This window comes from Schistocerca piceifrons, chromosome 7, assembly GCF_021461385.2.
Source record: "Schistocerca piceifrons isolate TAMUIC-IGC-003096 chromosome 7, iqSchPice1.1, whole genome shotgun sequence".
NCBI classification, from domain to species: Eukaryota; Metazoa; Arthropoda; class Insecta; order Orthoptera; family Acrididae; genus Schistocerca; species Schistocerca piceifrons.
In genome coordinates this window covers 311,708,199-311,728,088 of record NC_060144.1, presented here as the reverse complement: position 1 = coordinate 311,728,088, position 19,890 = coordinate 311,708,199, and the positions used below count along the sequence as shown (strand labels likewise).

The 19,890-nt window shown below is 39.3% G+C and overlaps 1 protein-coding gene across 1 annotated transcript in view; it reads left to right on the top strand.

The window, feature by feature from the left end:
* The window catches only part of LOC124805100 (thymidine phosphorylase-like), a 176,625-nt gene that overhangs the window by 83,866 nt on the left and 72,869 nt on the right, over positions 1-19,890 (top strand). The window contains exons 3-4 of the mRNA XM_047265543.1: positions 16,087-16,167; positions 18,994-19,179. Coding sequence (XP_047121499.1) covers positions 16,087-16,167; positions 18,994-19,179 — 267 coding nt within the window. The remainder of the gene's footprint in view (positions 1-16,086; positions 16,168-18,993; positions 19,180-19,890) is intronic.

Sequence of the window (19,890 nt, the reverse complement as noted above, 5' to 3'; positions counted from 1 at the left end):
ATTTACATGATGCCTCTCTATTGATTGCCTCTTCGTCTCTGGTGAAAAATGATGGAGCCATGTTTCATCACCTGTCGCAATTCTTCCAAGAAATTCATCTCCACCATTCTCGTACTGTTCCAAAAGTTCGCTGCATACTGCTTTTCTTGTTTCTTTGTGAGCCACTGTCAACATCCTGGGAACCAACCTGGCACAAACCTTTTTTAATGCCAACACTTTCAGTATTCTGCAAACACTTCCTTCCCCTATCCCAACGTAGCGTGACAATTCGTTCACTGTGATGCGTCTCTGTCAGCAGTCACCAATTTGTTAACTCTCTGCACTTTGTCTGGAGTGTGTGCAGTACGAGGCCTGCCGCTGCGAGGATAATCCTCAATACTGCCGTGCCCGCTTTCATCGCGTAACCTGCTTGCCCACCGACTAAGTGTACTGCGATCGACAGCAGCATTTCCATACACCTTTTTCAACCTCTTGTGGATGTTTCCCATTGTCTCGTTTTCACAGAACAGGAATTCTATGAAAGCACGTTGCTTCTGACGAACGTCAAGTGTAGCAGCCATCTTGAAGACATGCTGTGATGGCGTCACTTATGGGAACAGGTTGGACTAAGTTTGAAAACAAGCGGGAAGGATGTATCTACACACTATAAAACTTTCACACATGCGGAATGAAAACTGTATTTTTACAAAAATAGTGTGCATTTCTTTTGGAGTGACCCTCGTATTACAAATTAGGCACGCGCAACGCACAAATGTCAATACAATTTTGTATGACCATTCAACGAGAGAGTTTTCTAAATAAATGGGATCAGTATGTTAAAATAGCCTACGGAGTTTTGAATTCGACCGCACCTTAGCGAGAAACACAATTCTCAGCGCAGGCACGAACATGTTAAAGAAATGTGGGTTTACTAATAGATATACTAAACCTTCCCTGTATAGCCCCTCTATAGTGGGTGAATCACCTAACGCTTGCGCTGCAAATATTGTGGAAATGGAAAGTGCTATTGATGTGCGTTTTTCACAGAATGGGGTGGTATTCAAGGCTCGTATTGTTAGCCAATGAACAGGTTGTAATAATACATACAAAGTACTTTATGTACAAACATACATTTTTTCAATTGGAACAATTCCTGTCGACATTAACAAAGTAAACGTAGGGTAAACCAGAACGTCAGTGGTGGTTGCAGCATTCTATAATCCGTTCATTATAAGAATAAACCCGATGATTGGTCAGAATCCGTAACACACATACGCTGGGGTTGTTACGCTCTTGGAAATAGGCCCGATTTATGGTTCAAATGGCTCTGAGTACTATGGGACTTAACTAACATCTGTGGTCATCAGTCCCCTAGAACTTAGAACTACTTAAACCTAACTAACCTAAGGACATCACACACATCCATGCCCGAGGCAGGATTCGAACCTGCGACCGTAGCAGTCCCGCGGTTCCGGACTGAGCGCCTAGAACCGCGAGACCACCGCGGCCGGCCCCGATTTATGTATTAGGTATCGTATCACTAAATTACGTTAAATGAAACTTTAAGATATTCTGATGTATTAACAGCCATCAACGTTTTTCTTAATCACAGTTTAGTTACGTAATTTTTATTTTAAAAAATCGTGTTCAGTCACAGCCTCTGCAGCGTTGTGCTCTGATTGTCGCGCTATTAATACGCAGTATGAAAATTGTTGAGGCTGCTTCCTGCTCTGAGTGAAACGCGCGTGTAGAACAAGGTTAAAAAGTGCCGAGAAATAGTTTCTTCTTAATGTTTTTCATAAATTTACAGAAAACATCGGCTTTGAAGTTTTCCTAGTGTTGTATATTACTGCAGTTGATAAATAAACCTGCAAGGAACGCGTAGCGCAGTCTGTAGCCAATTGGAATATGACTATGGTTGTTAGAGCGGTGTTTCTAATCTCCCCGATGCTATTTTTTTTCTTGTTCAATTTGAAATACCTACATCTCGTAATTATAAAACTCATCATCATTTTTTTATGAATAATGCACGTCGTCTTGTTTCTAATTACATACTGGACGCGAAATTCCTGTTTCCATTTCAAATACAAATTCTCAATTATCAATGTTTTATGAAACACTGTTCATAAAAGTTGTTTAAATTAAGAACACATAATTAAGTTTTTTAAGGCAAAAATGAAAAACCAAATCCTCTTTATTTGGACTATGTCCATTGTTTTATACCACAGAGGTAGATATGTATCGCAGAAACATGAAAAACAATCATTTTCACAGCATCGAGCACATAATACAAATGCCGCATTTTTACATTTTCTACTGTACCATTACAATACGCACCCAACAGAACTGATCTGGAGCCAAGCTGTGGGATTTGGCTGGGGAAGTAACGAAGCCGCCAGACGTACTGGAACTAACGTACGCAGCTTTTTCACACGTCACTGCCGAACGCTGGCGGTATATAGAACGGCTCGTCATAAAAGAAGAAGAGAAAATGCTGCGCCTAATCGGCTTCGTGGATTCTGTTGTTGATAGGCTCGTTATCAAGGTAACAAGTGACACTTCCAGAGCCGAAATGTATTTCTCGGATTCGGATAAGTAAGAAGCTAAGAGATTACCAGACGACTGACTGTAATTAATACCTTCAGTGGCTTCAATATTTAAGTGTACGGTGAAATGCTTCAATACTCCCTTACGCTACACACAGCTTATGCAGAAAAATTACTCTTGGATGGGTGACCATCCAGACCGCCATGCACTGTTGCCATCATTTTTTGGGGTGCACTCAGCCTCGTGATGCCAATTGAGAAGCTACTCGACCGAATAGTAGCGGCTTTGGTCAAAAATACCATCATAACGACCGGGAGGGCGGTGTGCTGACCCCACGCCCCCCCCCCCCCCCCCCTCATCCGCATTTCCTCTGAGGATGACATGGCAGTTGGATGGTCCCGATGCGCCACTTGTGGCCTGCAGATGGAGTGGTTTAATCGGAAATCATCACAGTGGCCTAAAACAACAACAATAACAGTGTCTTCCAACTGCAATAAGAACAGTGTCATGATGGTAGCTGCAGAGCACAGCTAACTTATGGTGTGAGTGTGGCACGTGATGGAGTGCAGACTGATCCCACAGCACTCCAATATGAAGGACGGTAGGCAAGCTACTGTCCAGGCATTCACATACCTACTTCCAAAAGGAATGCATATCTGATGTGCCACACATGCACTGTCAGTTCTGGACAATTCAATGAAACAGCAGCTTGTTGGCCCAATGGGAGCTGCCCAGCCGTGTGGTAAAGGGAATTGCTTACTGCCACCCAGTGTGCACACTGGTGTGCATGAAACAGGGAAATCTGAAGGAATATGGAAACATAGCATTCCAGGGGTCTCCAGCAGTCTCTTGCACCATACGATTGCAGCATGTTCTGCACAAATGTACAGTATCCTGGACTTATTCTAGTAACCAAACTGATAGTAGTAGTTGTAATAGTAGTAATAGTAACTTCTTTCATCCGTAGATTTCCTTTTACAAAGATATAGGGCATGTCAAAGTATTTACAAGTTCAGACCAATTTAAAATAAGCTAATTCATATACATATACATTTATAGACTTCTAGTTAGAGACAATCATTAGATTTAATGCTGATATGCAATACTTTTTTACAAATAATTTATTAAATAATGTAATGCCACACTGTTCACTCATATCTCACTATCAGTCATTGCACACACACTATACACATTGTTTCCTAACAATTCACTCACTACACACACAATCACACATGCACACACTGATGATCTCTGGGCCATTTTCTGTACTGCAACTTCCATTTGCTGTCCTGAATAACTGATTCAGCATCCCTGTATAATGAGTGAGATATTGAGCTCAGAAAGAGGAAGAGGTGTTTGTCTTGTGCTATGCATATCTTGAGGATGAGTTCTTCTAGAAAAGGAAAAAAGAAGGAAAAAAACTTAATCTGAAGCTGTCATGTGGAAAGTTGGTTGTTTTATAATCATTATTATTATTTATTTGTATAATATTTTTTTACCAAATTCCTACTGTGTTTTATCTAAGTAATCATTCAGTGTATGAAATGTATTGCATAACAGGTACTTTTTAGCTGTCTTTTTAAATAAGTGTATTTTTGCAATTTCTTTAATCTCTTTTGGTAATTTATTGTACCATTTTATTCCTTGGCAGAAAATGCTGTTTTAGTGTCATGTTTATTTTTTTCTTGGTAAATGTAAGTTGAGTCTACCTTTGTTCCATGGTCATGGACAGAGTTGTTTGTGCAGAAATTACCAATGTTATTTTTTATGTGTACAACTGACTGGTTAATGTATTCACACAGAGTGGTTAAATTCCCCAGTGTTTTGAACAGATCCTTACAGTGAGTTATTATTCTTATGGATCTATTCAGAAGTTTGAAAATTGTGTTCATATTTTGTGCATTTGTTCCCCCAAAAAGAATGCCATAGCTAAGAACTGAGAGTATATATGACTAGTACGTAACTAAAAGACACTGCATGTTATACACTGATTATAGGATTCTAAGGGCATAACATGCTCATGACATTCTGTTTGCAAGTACCTTTATGTGTTCACACCACTTCAACTCATAATTGATATTCATTCCTAGAAATTTTGCATTTGTTACACAGTCTATAGAGGTGAATCTACATTTAATTTAATGTTGTCATTTTCTCTCTTTGAACTGAAATTCATGGCATTAGTTTTCTTTCTGTTCAGTGTCACTTTATTGCTTATTGACCAATCGTAAACTTCCTTGAGAGTTTCATTTGCTTTCTCTGCAAGGAGTTCTCTTGTTTTCTCACTGAGTATAATATTGCTGTCATCAGCGAAGAGAATTTTTTCACCATGAGTAACACTACTGGGAAAGTCACTGATGTATGTCAGGAATATTATTGGTCCTGATATGCTACATTGTGGAACCCCTATATTAATGTATTTTGGTTCTGATAAGTGTTTTACTAAATATTTAGCTCTATTTGAAGTATGTGTTATCTCTGCTCTTTGTGTTCTATCTGCTAGGTATGATTGAAACCACTCATTAGCAGGTCATGTCCCACTTTTGCACACCAGTGTAGAGTGGCTATGCTAGATAGGTGGCACCATGATTGGAGGAGGATTTAGAGTTGATTATGATTTATATTTGACACATAAGTGGTTTGTTTAGTCAAGTATAGAGGGAAGCTTGTGAAAGGTTGCAGTGTCTTGGAAGGTGTCTTGGAAGGCTGTCAGGATTTCTGATAGGCTTATCACAGATTGTTACCACGAGCAGAAAATGTGAGCAGCCTTCCACGCCAACTACAGGTAAACTTCGTTTGTTTCGATTGGAGAATACTGATTTGTGGATCGTATAGTATCGTACCATCAGTGCTGACACCGCAGTGTCTGCACTAGTAGAATGGCATATGGACTTCCACTTCTGAGTTCTAGCCTGGGAGGAAGAATTGGATGGCTTCACTTCACTAAACAGCAGAGAGACTGATGGTATTTTGTTTTTAAAAATTAAACGTAATACAGATATATCAGAAATAAACTCCGACGAACTGAGAAACTACATACCAAATATTTAAAGTTTTGTATCAACAACAGGGGCAACAATAAACATATTCTAAATTGATAGAAGTTCTTAAATGAGAAGAAACTGAGATGTCTACAAAAAGGGTGTGAGGGGATTGGTGAAGCAAGCTGTGCCCAACCCCCCCACCTCCTCCCCACTGTAAAGTGGAGTATTGGTGACAACTATAAAATTTAGTTATCCGTGCATGACACGTCTCTAAACTGACCAACTCATTTATATAGAAAATGGCAATTTCAGTCTTGCCATCCCCCTTGATAAATTTCTGTGGACTTTCTACCATGTGTTCTTTCACAAGTTATGTGAAAAAGCAAACTTCTGTGTGAGCAGAAGCAGCTGTGAAGAGATGAGAGTGAAGGGAATATGAAATTCAGTAATTCAGTAAGTTATATAAATTAAATATAATATAAATGAAAATTAAATGTATTTGAAAATAAAAGGAAACAGACATTCACTACTCAGTCAGAGATGGTAATTTATGCACATTTTGGTCATTAAGCTATGGAATAGATTATGTAAAAGTTGTCTACATAATTGTTGTTGAATGGGTGTTTCAGTCGTATGTTAAAGAATTAGTTACTACAAAACAACATCAAATATGAGCACTTTTAAAGGTACATATGTGAAATATATTGAAGCCAAGATCAGAGGCATAGTAATCTGATCTTTCCCCCATGGAAGAACTGCCAAAGCTGTCCCTTCCCCTTCCCCATACTTATAAAACAACACATTAAATATATCCTTGTTCTAAATTCATTACAAATTCTATAAATCAAACAATTGAAAATCCAGGATGGAATGTAACAATATTATGAGAAAGTGTAAAAATCTTTCTGTTGTGCTTCTCTGTGACTCAGCAATAGAGAAGGGAAAATAGTAGATGAATATGGACTGGGGATAAGGAATGAAAGAGGAAACCGCCTGGTAGAATTTTGTACAGAGCATGACCTAATCATAGTTAACACTTGACTTAAGAACCATGAAAGAAAGTTATACATGTGGAAGAGACCTGGGACACTGGAATGTTCCAGATAGATTATATAATGGTACAACAGAGATTTTGGAATCAGGTTTTAAACTGTAAGACATTTCCAGGGGCAGATGTTGATTCCGACAACAATTTATTGGTTATGAACAGTAGATTAAAACTGAAGGAACTGCAAAAAAGTAGGAATTTAAGGAAATGGGACCTGGATAAACTGAAAGAAACAGAGGTTGTACAGAGTTTCAGCGAGAGCATTAGAGAACAACTGACATGAACAGGGGAAAGAAATACTGTAGAAGAAGAATGGATAGCTTTGAGAGTTGAATAGTGAATGCAAGAGAGAATCAAGCAGGGAAAAAGAAGAGTGCTAGTAGAAATCCTTGGGTAACAGAAGAGACATTAAATTTAATTGATGAAAGGAGAAAACATAAAAATACAGTAACTGAAGTAGGTGGAATGGAATACAAATGTCTTGAAAATGAGATTGACGGGGAGTGCAAATTGGCTAAGTAGGGAGGGCTAGAGGACAAATGCAAGAATGTAGAGGCATATGTCACTAGGGGTAAGTTAGATACTTCCTACAGGAAAATTAAAGAGACCTTTGCAGAAAAGAGAATCACCAGTATGAATATCAAGAGCTCAGATGTAAAACCAATTACTCCGTAAAGAAGGGAAAGCAGAAAGGTGGAAGGAGTACATAGAGGGTCTATATAAGGGCGATGTAGTTCAGGGCAATATTATGGAAATGCAAGAGGATGTACATGAAAATGAAATGGGAGATATGATACTGTGTGAAGAATTTGACAGAGCAGTGAAAGACCTAAGTCGAAACAAGGCCCCGGGAGTAGACAACATTCCATTAGAACTACTGATAGCCTTGGGAGAGCCAATCATGACAGAACTCTGTCATCTGGTGAGCAAGATGTATGAGACAGGTGAAATACACTCAGACTTTAAGATGAATATAATAATTCCAATTCCACAGAAAGCAGATGCTGACAGGTGTGAAAATTATTGAATTATAGCTTAATAAGTCATGACTGCAAAACAGTAACACAATAGCTTTACAGACAAATGGAAAAACTGGTAGAAGCCAAACTCGGGGAAGATCAGTTTGGATTCCGTAGAAATGTTGGAACATGCAAGACAATACTGACCTTATGACTTATCTCAGAAGATTGATTAATGAGAGGCAAACCTATGTTCCTAGCATTTGTAGATTTAGAGAAGACTTTTGACAATGTTAACTGGAATACCCACTTCCAAATTCTGAAGGTGGCAGGGGTAAAATAAAATGAGTAAAAGGCTATTTATAATTTATACAGAAACCAGATGGCAGTTATAAGAGTGAAGGACACGAAAGGGAAGCATTTGTTGAGAAACAAGTGAGACAGTGTTGCAACCTATATCCAATGTTATTCAGTCTGTATATTGAGCAAGCAGTAAAGGAAACAAAAGAAAAATTTGAAGTAGGAATTAAAATCCATGGAAAAGAAATAAAAACTTTGAGGTTTCTTGATGGCATTGTAATTCTGTCAGAGACATCAAAGGACCTGGAAGAACAGTGAATGGAATGGACAGTGTCTTGAAAGGAGGATATAAGATGAATACCAACAAAAACAAAATGAGGATAATGGGATGTAGTTGAATTAAATCAGGTGATGCTGAGGGAATTAGGTTAGGAAATGAGACACTTAAAGTAGTAGATGAGTTTTGCTATTTGGGGAGCAAAATAATTGATGATGGTCAAGGTAAAGAGGATACAAAATGTAGACTGGCTACGGCAAAGAAAGCATTTCTGAAGAAGAGAAACTTGTTAACATCGAGTATAGATTTATGTGTCAGGAAGTCTTTTCTGAAAGTATTTGTATGGAGCATAGCCATGTATGGAAGTGAAACATGGATGATAAATAGTTTAGACAAGAAGAGAATAGAAGCTTTTAAAATGTGATGCTACAGAAGAATGCTAAAGATTAGATGGTAGATCACATAACTAATGAGGAGTTACTGCATAGAACCGGGGAGAAGGGGAATTTATGGCACAACTTGACTAGAAGACGGGATTGGTTGGTAGAACATGTTCTGAGGTATCAAGGGTTCTCCAATTTAGTACTGGAGGGAAGTGTGGAGGGTCAAAATCATAGAGGAAGTCCAAGAGATGAATACACTAAGCAGATTCAGAAGAATGTAGGTTGCAGTAGTTACTTGGAGATGAAGAAACTTGCACAGGACAGAGTAGCATGGAGAGCTGCATCAAACCAGTTTCTGGACTGAAGACCACAACAACAACAACAGTACAGTTGTCTTAAAATATCACTTCCACAGCTGAGAAAAATCTAATGTTGAACATCTCTTTTTATATAGAGGTGCAAAGTTTGTTTTTGATCAGGTTCAGTTCTGAAAAAGACATATTTCCACTGCTTTTTTGATCATAAGTGACGAGTTTATTTCATCTACACTACACTCATACTTTGCAAACCACTGTGAAATGCATGGAAGAGGGTACTTCCCAATGTTCCACTTATTAGGACTTTTTCCCATTCCGTTCACATATGGAACATAGGAATAATGATTGCCTAAATGCTTCTGTGCACACTGTACTGTAGTTAGTCTAATTTTGTCTTCATGGTCATCACAGTAGTGATATGGAGGGGATTGTAGTATATTTCTAGATTAATCATTTATAGGTGGTATTCACATGATAGTTTGCATCTGTCTTCAAGTATTTGCCAGTTCAGTGCTTTCAGTATCTGTGTGATGCTCTTCTATGGCTCTAACAATCTTATGATCATTAGTACTGGCCTTCTTTGTATACACTCAATATCCCCTGTTAGTGCTATCTGCACTTCAGCACTACTCTAAGATGGGTCACATAAGGTTTTCTTAGCACTCTCCCTTATGGACAGATTGTATTGCCCTGTTATTCTACCAACAAAGCAAAGACTGCAACCTGCCTTACCTACAACTGAGCCAACATGATCGTTTCATTTCACATCCCCATAAATTTTTATATACACCTATTTGTATGACTGAGCAATATTCTGCAATTTTGCTTGCTGGATATTTTGTCAAACTTTGACAACAAATAAGAGGAGAAGGTTAAGAAAGTCCATAACACTCTCTTTCTAACACAAGATACTTTGATCCCATATGTCAGTTATCCCTTCTCTCCGCTTCTACTGTAGTTAAATTTCTCATCTACTGTCTCTCTTTGGAGGCACAGATCCAAGGATGACACCATAGGGGTCATGAGCTCCCCTCCTCCCCCCCCCCCCCCCCCAAAAAAAATAGTATAAAGATTGACACTTTTATTTATATGACTTATCAAAGTTTTCAGCAAACTTTCTGAGGCTTAAGTAACATGAAAAAAGTAAGAAAAACAAAGAAAAACAAACTTTCTAAATGTGGGTGGAAACAAATGACAGAAACTGCATTGCCCCTAGTTACACACTTACATTGCCATGGTTAACATTTTTGTTCACAGTTGCAGTGAAAAGTGAAATGCTGATTATGGTGATTATATACTACTATTTCATGTTACGTAAATATGACTTTGTCAAAGTTGTGAGAGTTTGATACTACTATAGTTCTTAAATCAATTGCATGGTCCACATACTTCTCAAATTTTTTCTACAAATATTTGTCTACAGCTTTATTTATCTGAACTGCAGCTTCTTGGCAATTTTGCTGTATTACACACTGAAGTAAACAAATTTTTACTTTTATTATATTAAAACATTTTATGTTTATCAATCAGAAACTGATACAATTTGCACATTAATGTGAGGAGCATTCTCAGTGATATTCCTGATGTTATCCTCATTTACATGTTCAGGATAGAGTCCAAAACCTTTGGCAAACATTACAAGAACTTCTTTACCTAGATCTTTCCCCAGAGAGCTAATTCATAAATGACATATCTAAGCCCTGCATTTGGCTTAAATATGCTACTTACCTGGTGGTCAATATTTGAGTAATTCTGTACCAGTTTAGACATTTCCCTCCCATGAATAGTCACTATCAGAAGACTGTAGTCTTAACTTCTGGCTACTATTAGACTTGCAGCAGCAGATTCCAAGCTGACACCAGTAGTGGTAGAGAGTGAACTATACCTATGTAATTTACTGTGTAGACTATTATTTACCAAATTAATCTAAGTTTTTGTTTTTGTGTAAATCTTAGTGGATATCCTTCTGTGAGGCACCTTCCTTACATAATTTTCCAGCACCACATCCCATGACTAAATTTAAATCTCATTTTAGATCACAGCATATATATTAGATCTGTGCATTAGAGTTTGAATATTTATTTCCTGCAGTAGCTTTTGCATAAGCAGAGTACTTGTAAAAAGTAATTGTTGATGCACCCATTTTCAATTTCTTTTATGTGCTTGTAGGTGTTGCTGTTTCAGAGTATAGTGAGAACTCTGCAGAACATGTTTTAGTGTTTGCTTATTCTCTGTGTTATATTTGCCTCCATTCCAACCTCAGCAGTGCGAAAGTCAGGTAACTTTCTCTTTTGTGGGGTTGTGTTAGTACTTTCTAAGTTACTCATGACTACTTTGTTTGTATTTTTGGAGAACTTATATCGTTTTTTTCACAGTCCATTGTGGCTATGGACCATGATTATTGTGAATGGACACAGGGAGTATTGGCTACTGTCTGTAAAGAGCTGGGAGACGCATTGACCATGGTCAACAGGCTTCTGGCTACTGCTCAAAGCTGCAGCAACACCTGGGCGCCAGTGATGAGGCCTGGAACACCATTTATACTGTTGGAATCACCTGGTAACCTGGTTGTGACTGCATCTTCTAATAAGCAACTTTTGACCAGTCCCATCATCATTCAAGAGTGAGTGATGGACAGTGGTGGGTTTGATGCCACTGAGTGGAAGGCAAAAGAGGGAACTGGCTGCATGGCTGGCTCTTAATCTCTTAACAACAGCTACAAGGTGCTACCCAGTGACCATAATACTTATGAACGAGCATGGGATGCCTCTCCTGTTGGGTCAGAGGCTGATTTTCCTGCTCAGTCCAGACTAATTCAGAGGGCATGTATCCTAGTCACTGGGAGCTCCAGCATTAGGTAGGTAATAGAGCCTCTCAGATAAATAGCATGCAGGGTGGGAAAAAAAGTCAGGATGCACTCTGTACTTTTGCTGTGGGGTCTCATGGAGGAGGCCCTGCCAGTGGCTATTGGGTGCACTGGGTGCAACCAGCTGCAAATAGTAGCACATGTCAGCATGAATGATGCCTGGCCATGAGTTCTGAGGTCATACTCAGCTTGTTTCAGCTGATGGCTGATTTGGTAGCTGCAGAAATCGGAGTTACATCAGCCACAATGTTGTCAGAGAATGCTCATCCTCACAGATCAGATATTGAAAAGATTTATATGTTATTAGTCAACTGTAGGAGCTTCCAAGGAACATTCTCTGAATTAGTATTGCTTATTGAAGGTTATTATGCCCAGATAGTATTAGGAACAGGAAGTTGTTTGAAACTGGAAGTGAATATCAATGAAGTTGTAATTCCAGCCTGGAATGTTTATTGTGAGGACAGGTTAGCTGCCAGTGGTGGTGGTCTATTTATTGCAGTAAAGAATTTGATAAACTCTAGTGAGGTTATCATGGATTTGGAACATGAATTAATCTTGTTGAAGTTAAGCACCAAAGGTCAGTGAAAAATGGTAATCAAATGATTTTATTGATTGTCTGGCTCAGGAACTGTAGTGGTAGAGTGCTTCAGAGAGATCTTGTAACATATTGTTAATAATTTACCTGGTCATGTTGTTGTACTGGAGGGTAACTTTGACTCGCCAGGTATAGATTGGTAGAGTCACATTATCAAAACTGGTGCCAGAGAGAGGGTTCACGTGACATTATTCTGAATATCTTGTCCAAAAATTACTTCATGCAGATAGTTAAAGAACCAACTCATGAAGGTAATGTCTTAGACCTCCTAACAACAAATGGACATGAACTCATTGAGGCAGTTAATGTACTGGTAAAGAAAGGCATCAGTGATCGTAAGGCTGTGATAGCATCTATGAGTACGGGTCTTACAAGGAATATTAAGAAAGGCTAGAATGATATTTTTGCTTAGCAAGAGTGACAGGATACAAACTGCAGAGTATGTGAGTAGTCACCATCAAATATTTGGTGATGAGAACAAAGATGTGGAGCACAAATGGAAAAAATTCTAAAGCATCATTCAACAAGCCTTAGACAATTATGTTCTGGGCAAGGTCTTAAGTCATGGGAAAGACCCACCATGGTTTAACAGCTGTATTAGAAAACTGCTATGTACTGTATACAAAGAGAGCTTCATCACAGATTCTAGAGAAGTCAAAACCTAATTGACAAATAAAAGCTGAATGAAACAACAATGAGTGTAAAAAGAGCAATGAGAGAAGCATTCAGTGTCTTTGGAAGTAAAATTCTGTCAACCAATCTGAGATAAAACCCTAAGACATTGTGGTCCTATGTAAAATCAGTAGGCAGTTTTAAATGCTCTATTCATTCATTCAGTGACCATACTGGCACTGAAATTGATGTTAACAGAGAGAAGGCTGAAGTACTGAATTCGGTCTTCCAAAACTGTTTCACCATGTAAGATCATTGCTTGATCCTTCCTGTCTATCACTGTATGAATGTCAAAATGGCAGATATTGAGATAATCAATCACAGAATAGAAAAGCATCTACAATCACTTAGTTGTGGAATGGCATCAGGGCCATATGAAAACCCATAAGAATCTACAAAAATTATGCAAAAGAACTTGCTCATCTTCTATCAGTAGTTTGTCGTAGAACAGTGGAGCAACAAAGGGTACCTAGCAACTGGAAAATAATGTACATCATTCCTGTTTTCGAGGAGGACAGATGCACATAATTATAGAACTATATCATTGGCATCAATCTGTTGCAGAATTATGGAACAATGTTTTATGCTCCAGAATTATGACATTTTTGAAGAACAAAAATCTCCTCTATCAAAACCAAAATGGATTCTGAAAACAGAGTGCTTGCAAAACTCAGCCCACTCTGTTCCTGAATGAGATCCATAGCACTGCAGACAAAGGCCCTCAGATTGATGCCATGTTACTTGACTTCTTGAAGGCATTGACACCATCCTGCACTGCCAGTTAGTGAAAAAATCTGAACTTATCAAGTATTGGACCAGATTTGTGACTGACTGGATTTGAGATTTCCTTGCAGATAGAACTCAAGTAGTCACTCTTAATGGAATGAAACTGACAGATGTAGACATGATTTCCAGAGTACCCCCAGGAAGTGTGATAGGACTGTTACTATTAACAACGTGTATAAATGATCCTGTAGAAAGCATTGGAAGCTCTTTAAGACTGCTTGCAGATGATGTGATTGTCCATAAGAATGTAGCAGTGCCAGGAGACAGCATAATTTGCAGAATGACCTGCAGAGGACTGATGCATTGCACTGACTGTGGCAGTTAACCATGAACGTAAATAAATGTAACATATTGCAGATACATAGGAAAAGAAATTCACTACTGGACAATTACACTATTGGTGACAAATTGCTGTCAACAGTATCTGCAGTAAAATTTCTAGCAGTAATTATCCAGAGAAACCTCAAGTGGCATGACCCAATAAAATAAATAGTAGGAAAAGCAGATGCCAGACTGAGATTCATAGGAACAATCTTAATGAAACATAACTCGTCCTTGGGAGAACTGAAAGAAGGCATTAGTTTGAATGATTCTTGAGTATTGTTCATCGGTATGGGATCACTATCAGATAGGAATTATAGAAGAAATAGAGAAGATATCATGAAGAGCAGTGTTGTTTGCTACAGTATCATTTAGTCAGCATGAGAGAGTTACATAGATCCCCAACAAACTCAGTTGACAGACATTGCAAGAGAGACATTGTTCAGCCTGGACAGGTTTACTATTTGAATTTTAAGAGAGCACTTTCCAGGAAGAGTCGAACAACTTATTATTTCCCTAAAACGACTGTCACAATATAAGCTTTTGGCCATTCAGGCCTTTGTCAAAAATAGATGACAGTCTCACAAACACACAAACACAACTCACACGTGTGTGCGCACATGCACACACACTCACTCACTCACACACACACACACACACACACACACACACACACACACACACACACACACACACACACACACAACTCACATGCATATGACTGCAGCCTCTGGCAGCTGAAAGCACACTGTGCAAGAGTGCAAGGATCCTTCCCAACGACACCAGCTTTTCTGAATTGCACAGGTGGTAACTTTCCGTCCTTCACATCCTTCGTTAGTCACTGTCCTCACCCATCCAGCCCTTTCCCTGTTCCCATTCCAACACTACACAGCCATCATTCCACCACCACACCCAGTCTTTTATTTCTCTCTTTTTCCACTACTACCCCCCCCCCCCCCCCCCCCGCCCCTCTATCCATGTCTTCCCTGTCCTCCACCTAACCTGCAGCACTTCACTGTCCATCACCCCCACCATACTATCCCTCCCTGTCCCAGCCGTGGCCTCCTCATTACCCCCACCCAGTCACCACACCCATCATGCACTGGTGCTGCTGCTCACAGTGTGGTTTCAGTTGCCTGAAACTGCAGTTGTGTGTGTGAGTTGCATTTTTATGAGTGTGTGTTCATGTGTATGTGTTTCTATTGTTGACAAAGGCCAATGGCCAAAAGCTTTAATTGTGGAAGTCTTTTTGTTATGCCTATCTGCGAGTCAACATCACCACTATATGGTCAGTAGCAACTTTCCTTCTCATAATACTGTTATACACAAAAGAAAGTTACAATTAGGCAAGGCAAGCATGTGTGATTGAAAGGGGGACAATACAAAAAACAATAATAATTGCTACAAGAGTGAGGAATACATTATTGCCTCACATCCAGTGTTGTACTTTTCAGGTTATGCAGAAAACAAAAAGTAATGTTAGTACAGTAAACAATTTATGCTTCATTGTTTGCTTGCAAAGCAATTCCAATAACATACCCTATCTCAAAACGTAGGCATTGTGCTCCACTTTGATTAAATAGGTAATTACACATCGTTTGTCTTGGTTTTTTTTTTTCCATAGTATGATGTTCAGTAGTGGCTCCGTGATAAGAAGATAAGTAATAGTCTTCCATGTATCACCATGAGTGATATTTATATGGCAAGTTGTGTTAACAAATGAGTTTCATAAATTACTAAAAAATTATGGGTGGCATTTTAGTTAGTCTCTCCCTGGCTGGTATGTATTTGTATTTAATATGCAATCACAATTCTACAATATCTGAAAATATTATAAGTTTTGTTTTCTGAAGCATCTTCCAGTTTGCTTATTATAGCACTGGAAGATGTGTATTCCTGTGCATTGAAGCTAGTACATGACAAAATGTATCATTTTTTAATTTTAAATTGCATGCCATTTTGTTCTTATTATGGTAGCGAGTTTCTAAATATTTCTGCACTTACTTTTGATAACTTATACATTCTTTGACATTACTTTCATTTTGATTTCAGGTGCAATGCTAATGGCAATATATCTGAAGGGTCTTACAAAGAAAGAAACAATTAGTCTAACTACTTCAATGATTGAATCAGGTATAACAGGAAATATTGATGTTCTTAATTTTGTGTTATAAAACATTAAAACTGAGAAAGCTCTATTACCTGGTTTCATATTATTTATGGCTGTTCTGCATGTATCATATCTGTTTCAGAGTAGGTTGTTTTTTCATGTACACAGAGTGTTTCTACTAACTTAAGAACTTTCCTGGAAAAACTGTATTCAAATTCAATTTTTTGCAATGTTGTCAGACAGAGTATAGAACATGAATTAAATTTACATTTTTGTATAATGTAAATCAGACTAGTATGTAAGAAAAGCAGAAAGAAACATATAAAAATAAATAACATCATCAGTAGAATAAGAGAATAAGATGACTAATGCGATAATAATAATGACTGTATCTCTTCGTTTATGTGTGTCTGTGTGTTGTGTGTGTCAGGAGAGAGAGATAGAGAGAGAGAGAGAGAGAGAGAGAGAGAGAGAGAGAGAGAGAGAGAGAGAGACAGACAGAGAGAGAGAGAGAGAGAGGGAGAGAGGGAGGGAGGGAGGGAGGGAAAGGGAGAGAGTAAGCACTTTACGTGTTGCTGTCATAAAGATGAAAAGCTGAAGTATTGTTTCATATCATTTTTGTTTATTTTTCCTTGAGTCAGATGTCAAATCTTGTGTACTATTATCCCTAACATTGAGATTGAGATTTATCGATCCTCATTAATGACCTTTTCTCTGTAATGGGTACTGTTTCACCATTCACAACAGACACTCATAAATCATTGATCCATGTTGATGAAATATATCTTACATGAAATTATCAAACAATTGAAAATCCAGGATTGATTGTAACAGTATTATGGAAGCGAATAATGTCAGAAAAGGCTCTTTATATTTATTGATGATGTTATGAAAAATATAGATTACTACTAACTTTATTGATGACATATTGAGTTGCAGAGAGGCACAACAAAGAGGCCTGAGTGAGCTTTCAGCCAAAGCCTTCTTCAGAAAAGAAACACACACATTCACACAAGTGAGCACACCTCACTCACTCACACACACACATGGCCATTATATCTGACCGCTTTGACCAGACTGCAACTGTGCTGAACAGAAGTGGCAATCCAGAATGCAGTGGGGAAGGAAAGGGATAGCAGAGTGGATGGGTGAGGGAACTGAGCAGTGCCTGGCAGAACATACAGGGACTAGATGATGGCAAGACTAAAATGCCATACAGAGTGTCTGAAGGCTGTGGAGGAGGAAGGGGGAGAAGGGTTGCAGAAAAGGTGAGGAGGAGAGGAAAATATTGGTGTATGTGGCAGCAGAGAGTGGTGTACAATAAAAGTGAATGGACATTGAGGAGGAGAGGAAAATATTGGTGTATGTGGTGGCAGAGAGTGGTGTACAATAAAAGTGAGGGACATGAACTGGGAGGAGGTGATAGGGCAGAGGTAGTGGAAACTGTTGGGTGGAGGATGTTGGGACAGTAGTTTACTGTAGGTTGAGGTTGGGATGGTTTCAGGAGCAGAGAATGTGTTGTAAGGATAACTCCCATTTCTGCAGTTCAGAAAAGCTGTTGGAGGCAGGATCCAGATGGCATGGATTGTGAAGCAGCCATTGAAATCAAGAATGTTATGTTGAGCTACATTTTATGGCACAGGGCGGTCCACTTTGATCTTGGCCACTGTTTTGTGGTGGCCACTCATTCTGGTGGACAACTAGTTGGCTGTCATACCAATATAAAAAGCTGTGCAGTGGTGACAGCAGAGCTGGTATATGCCATGGTTACTTTCACAGGTGACCCTGCCTCTGATGGGTTACCTGTAACAGCACTGCAATGGGAGGTGCTGGCTGGGTGATCTGGGAATGGTTTAGGGACAGACCAGGACTTTGTGAAGGTTGGGCGGGTAATGTAACAGCACTTTATGAGGGATGGTAAGCATCTTGGGTAAAAAGTGCCTCATTTCAGGGCATAACAATAGATATTCGAAGCCATGGGGAAGCATGTGGTACAATTGTTCCAGTCCAGGTTGGTACTGGAAGACAAAGCTGGTTCTTGGAGATGGTGGGAGGATTGGGGGAGTGTGTGGATATGGGACAGGAAATCTGTGGTCATGGTCTGGGGATAGTGCCTCTCTGTGAAGACCTTTGTGAGACCTTCAGCATACTGGGCAAGGATGATCTTGTCACTGCAGATACCCCATCCCCAGGTGACCAGGCTGTATGCAAACAATGTTTTGAGTGTAAGGGATGGCAGCTATGAAAGGCAGTTTCTTCTTTGGTGGTTGGTGAGTTTAATGTTGACAGAGGTGTGAATGGAGCTATCAGAGAGGAGGAGGTCAATGTCCTGGAAGGTGGAGTGCTGTGTTGAGGAGGACAACCTGCTTATCCCACATGTTCCACTGAAAATTTTGTGCCCCCTGAGTCCTATCATCTCCTCCCAATTCCAATCCAATTTCCCTTATTGTGCACTGCTCTCTCCCAAGGCAACAATTATCCTTTTTCCCTTCCCTGCTACTCTTCTTTTCCACCTCTTTTCCCCATACCACTCTGGACTGCTACTTCCATTTGAAACAGTTGCATTCTGGCAGGTGCAGCAAGAAATGATGGTTATGTGTGCATGAGGTGTGTCTGCTTATGTGAATGCATGTGTGTTTTCTTTCTGAGAAAGGCTTTGGATGAACTCTTAATATGTAACAGTATTTTCATTGTGCCTCTCTGCAACTCAAAGTGTCATCTTTATGGTGAGAAGCAATCTGTCCTTTTCATAATATTGTTGATATTCTGACCTGAAATTTCCATTGTTTTACATTTATTAATAAGTTAAAAATTTAATTTAACATGAAATTTTGCTTAAACTATACCAGGTGACATGATGCAGTGGGAGAAGGACTGGACTCTTGTGGACAAGCATAGTACAGGTGGTGTTGGAGACAAAGTGTCACTTCCACTTGCTCCTGCTTTGGCTGCATGTGGCTGTAAGGTACCCATGGTTTCAGGCCGAGGCCTGGAAATCACTGGAGGGACACTTGACAAACTTGAGAGCATTCCAGGTAATGGAGCACATTTCTAATGACAAGCATTCAAGATATAATAACTTTACAAACAATATTTTACGTGGAAACTTCCTAATAGATGAAAAATGGTTGCTAGAGCAGGTCTCAAACTGAGAAGCGTGCTTTTAATGATCAACTTGACATGCAGAATGACATCCTAAGTTCTGCATTTGTGCTCTGAGCAATGTGTTTCATCCTGTGACTGTTGTCGTACCTCTTAAAGAATGATGCAGTCTTCACAGTAATGTGAGGAACATTCTGAATGATCTGCCTGTTACCATTCTCACTTAATAGTTAATGTTATGGTCTGAATGGATGCAGCACTACCCTATAATGTCTATGTGATTTGTTTTTCCAAGATCTCTCAACAACGTCACCAAAGGAGCGTTCAGGGGATCCAGACCAACCCCCCCCCCCCCCCCCCTTCCACCTCACCTTGTGAAATTGCACACCACCTAGTTGCCATGTAGTGGGTGATCAGGAAGTTTGTGTTTGAGGGCATTGCTGCAACACGTATACAATGTAGTGTGATGCCAATGTGGGTATGTAAGCACCGACATGTGGGAAAGGGATCAGTGGATCAGTGTAGCATGCATGTCTTTCCAACGTGCACGTGGTAAATGTGGAAACGAGTTGTGGTGACATAATTACCAAATGCAGCCAAATAGGACCAACATGCTCTCATTATCTTCTTGTTTTCCAAAGAGC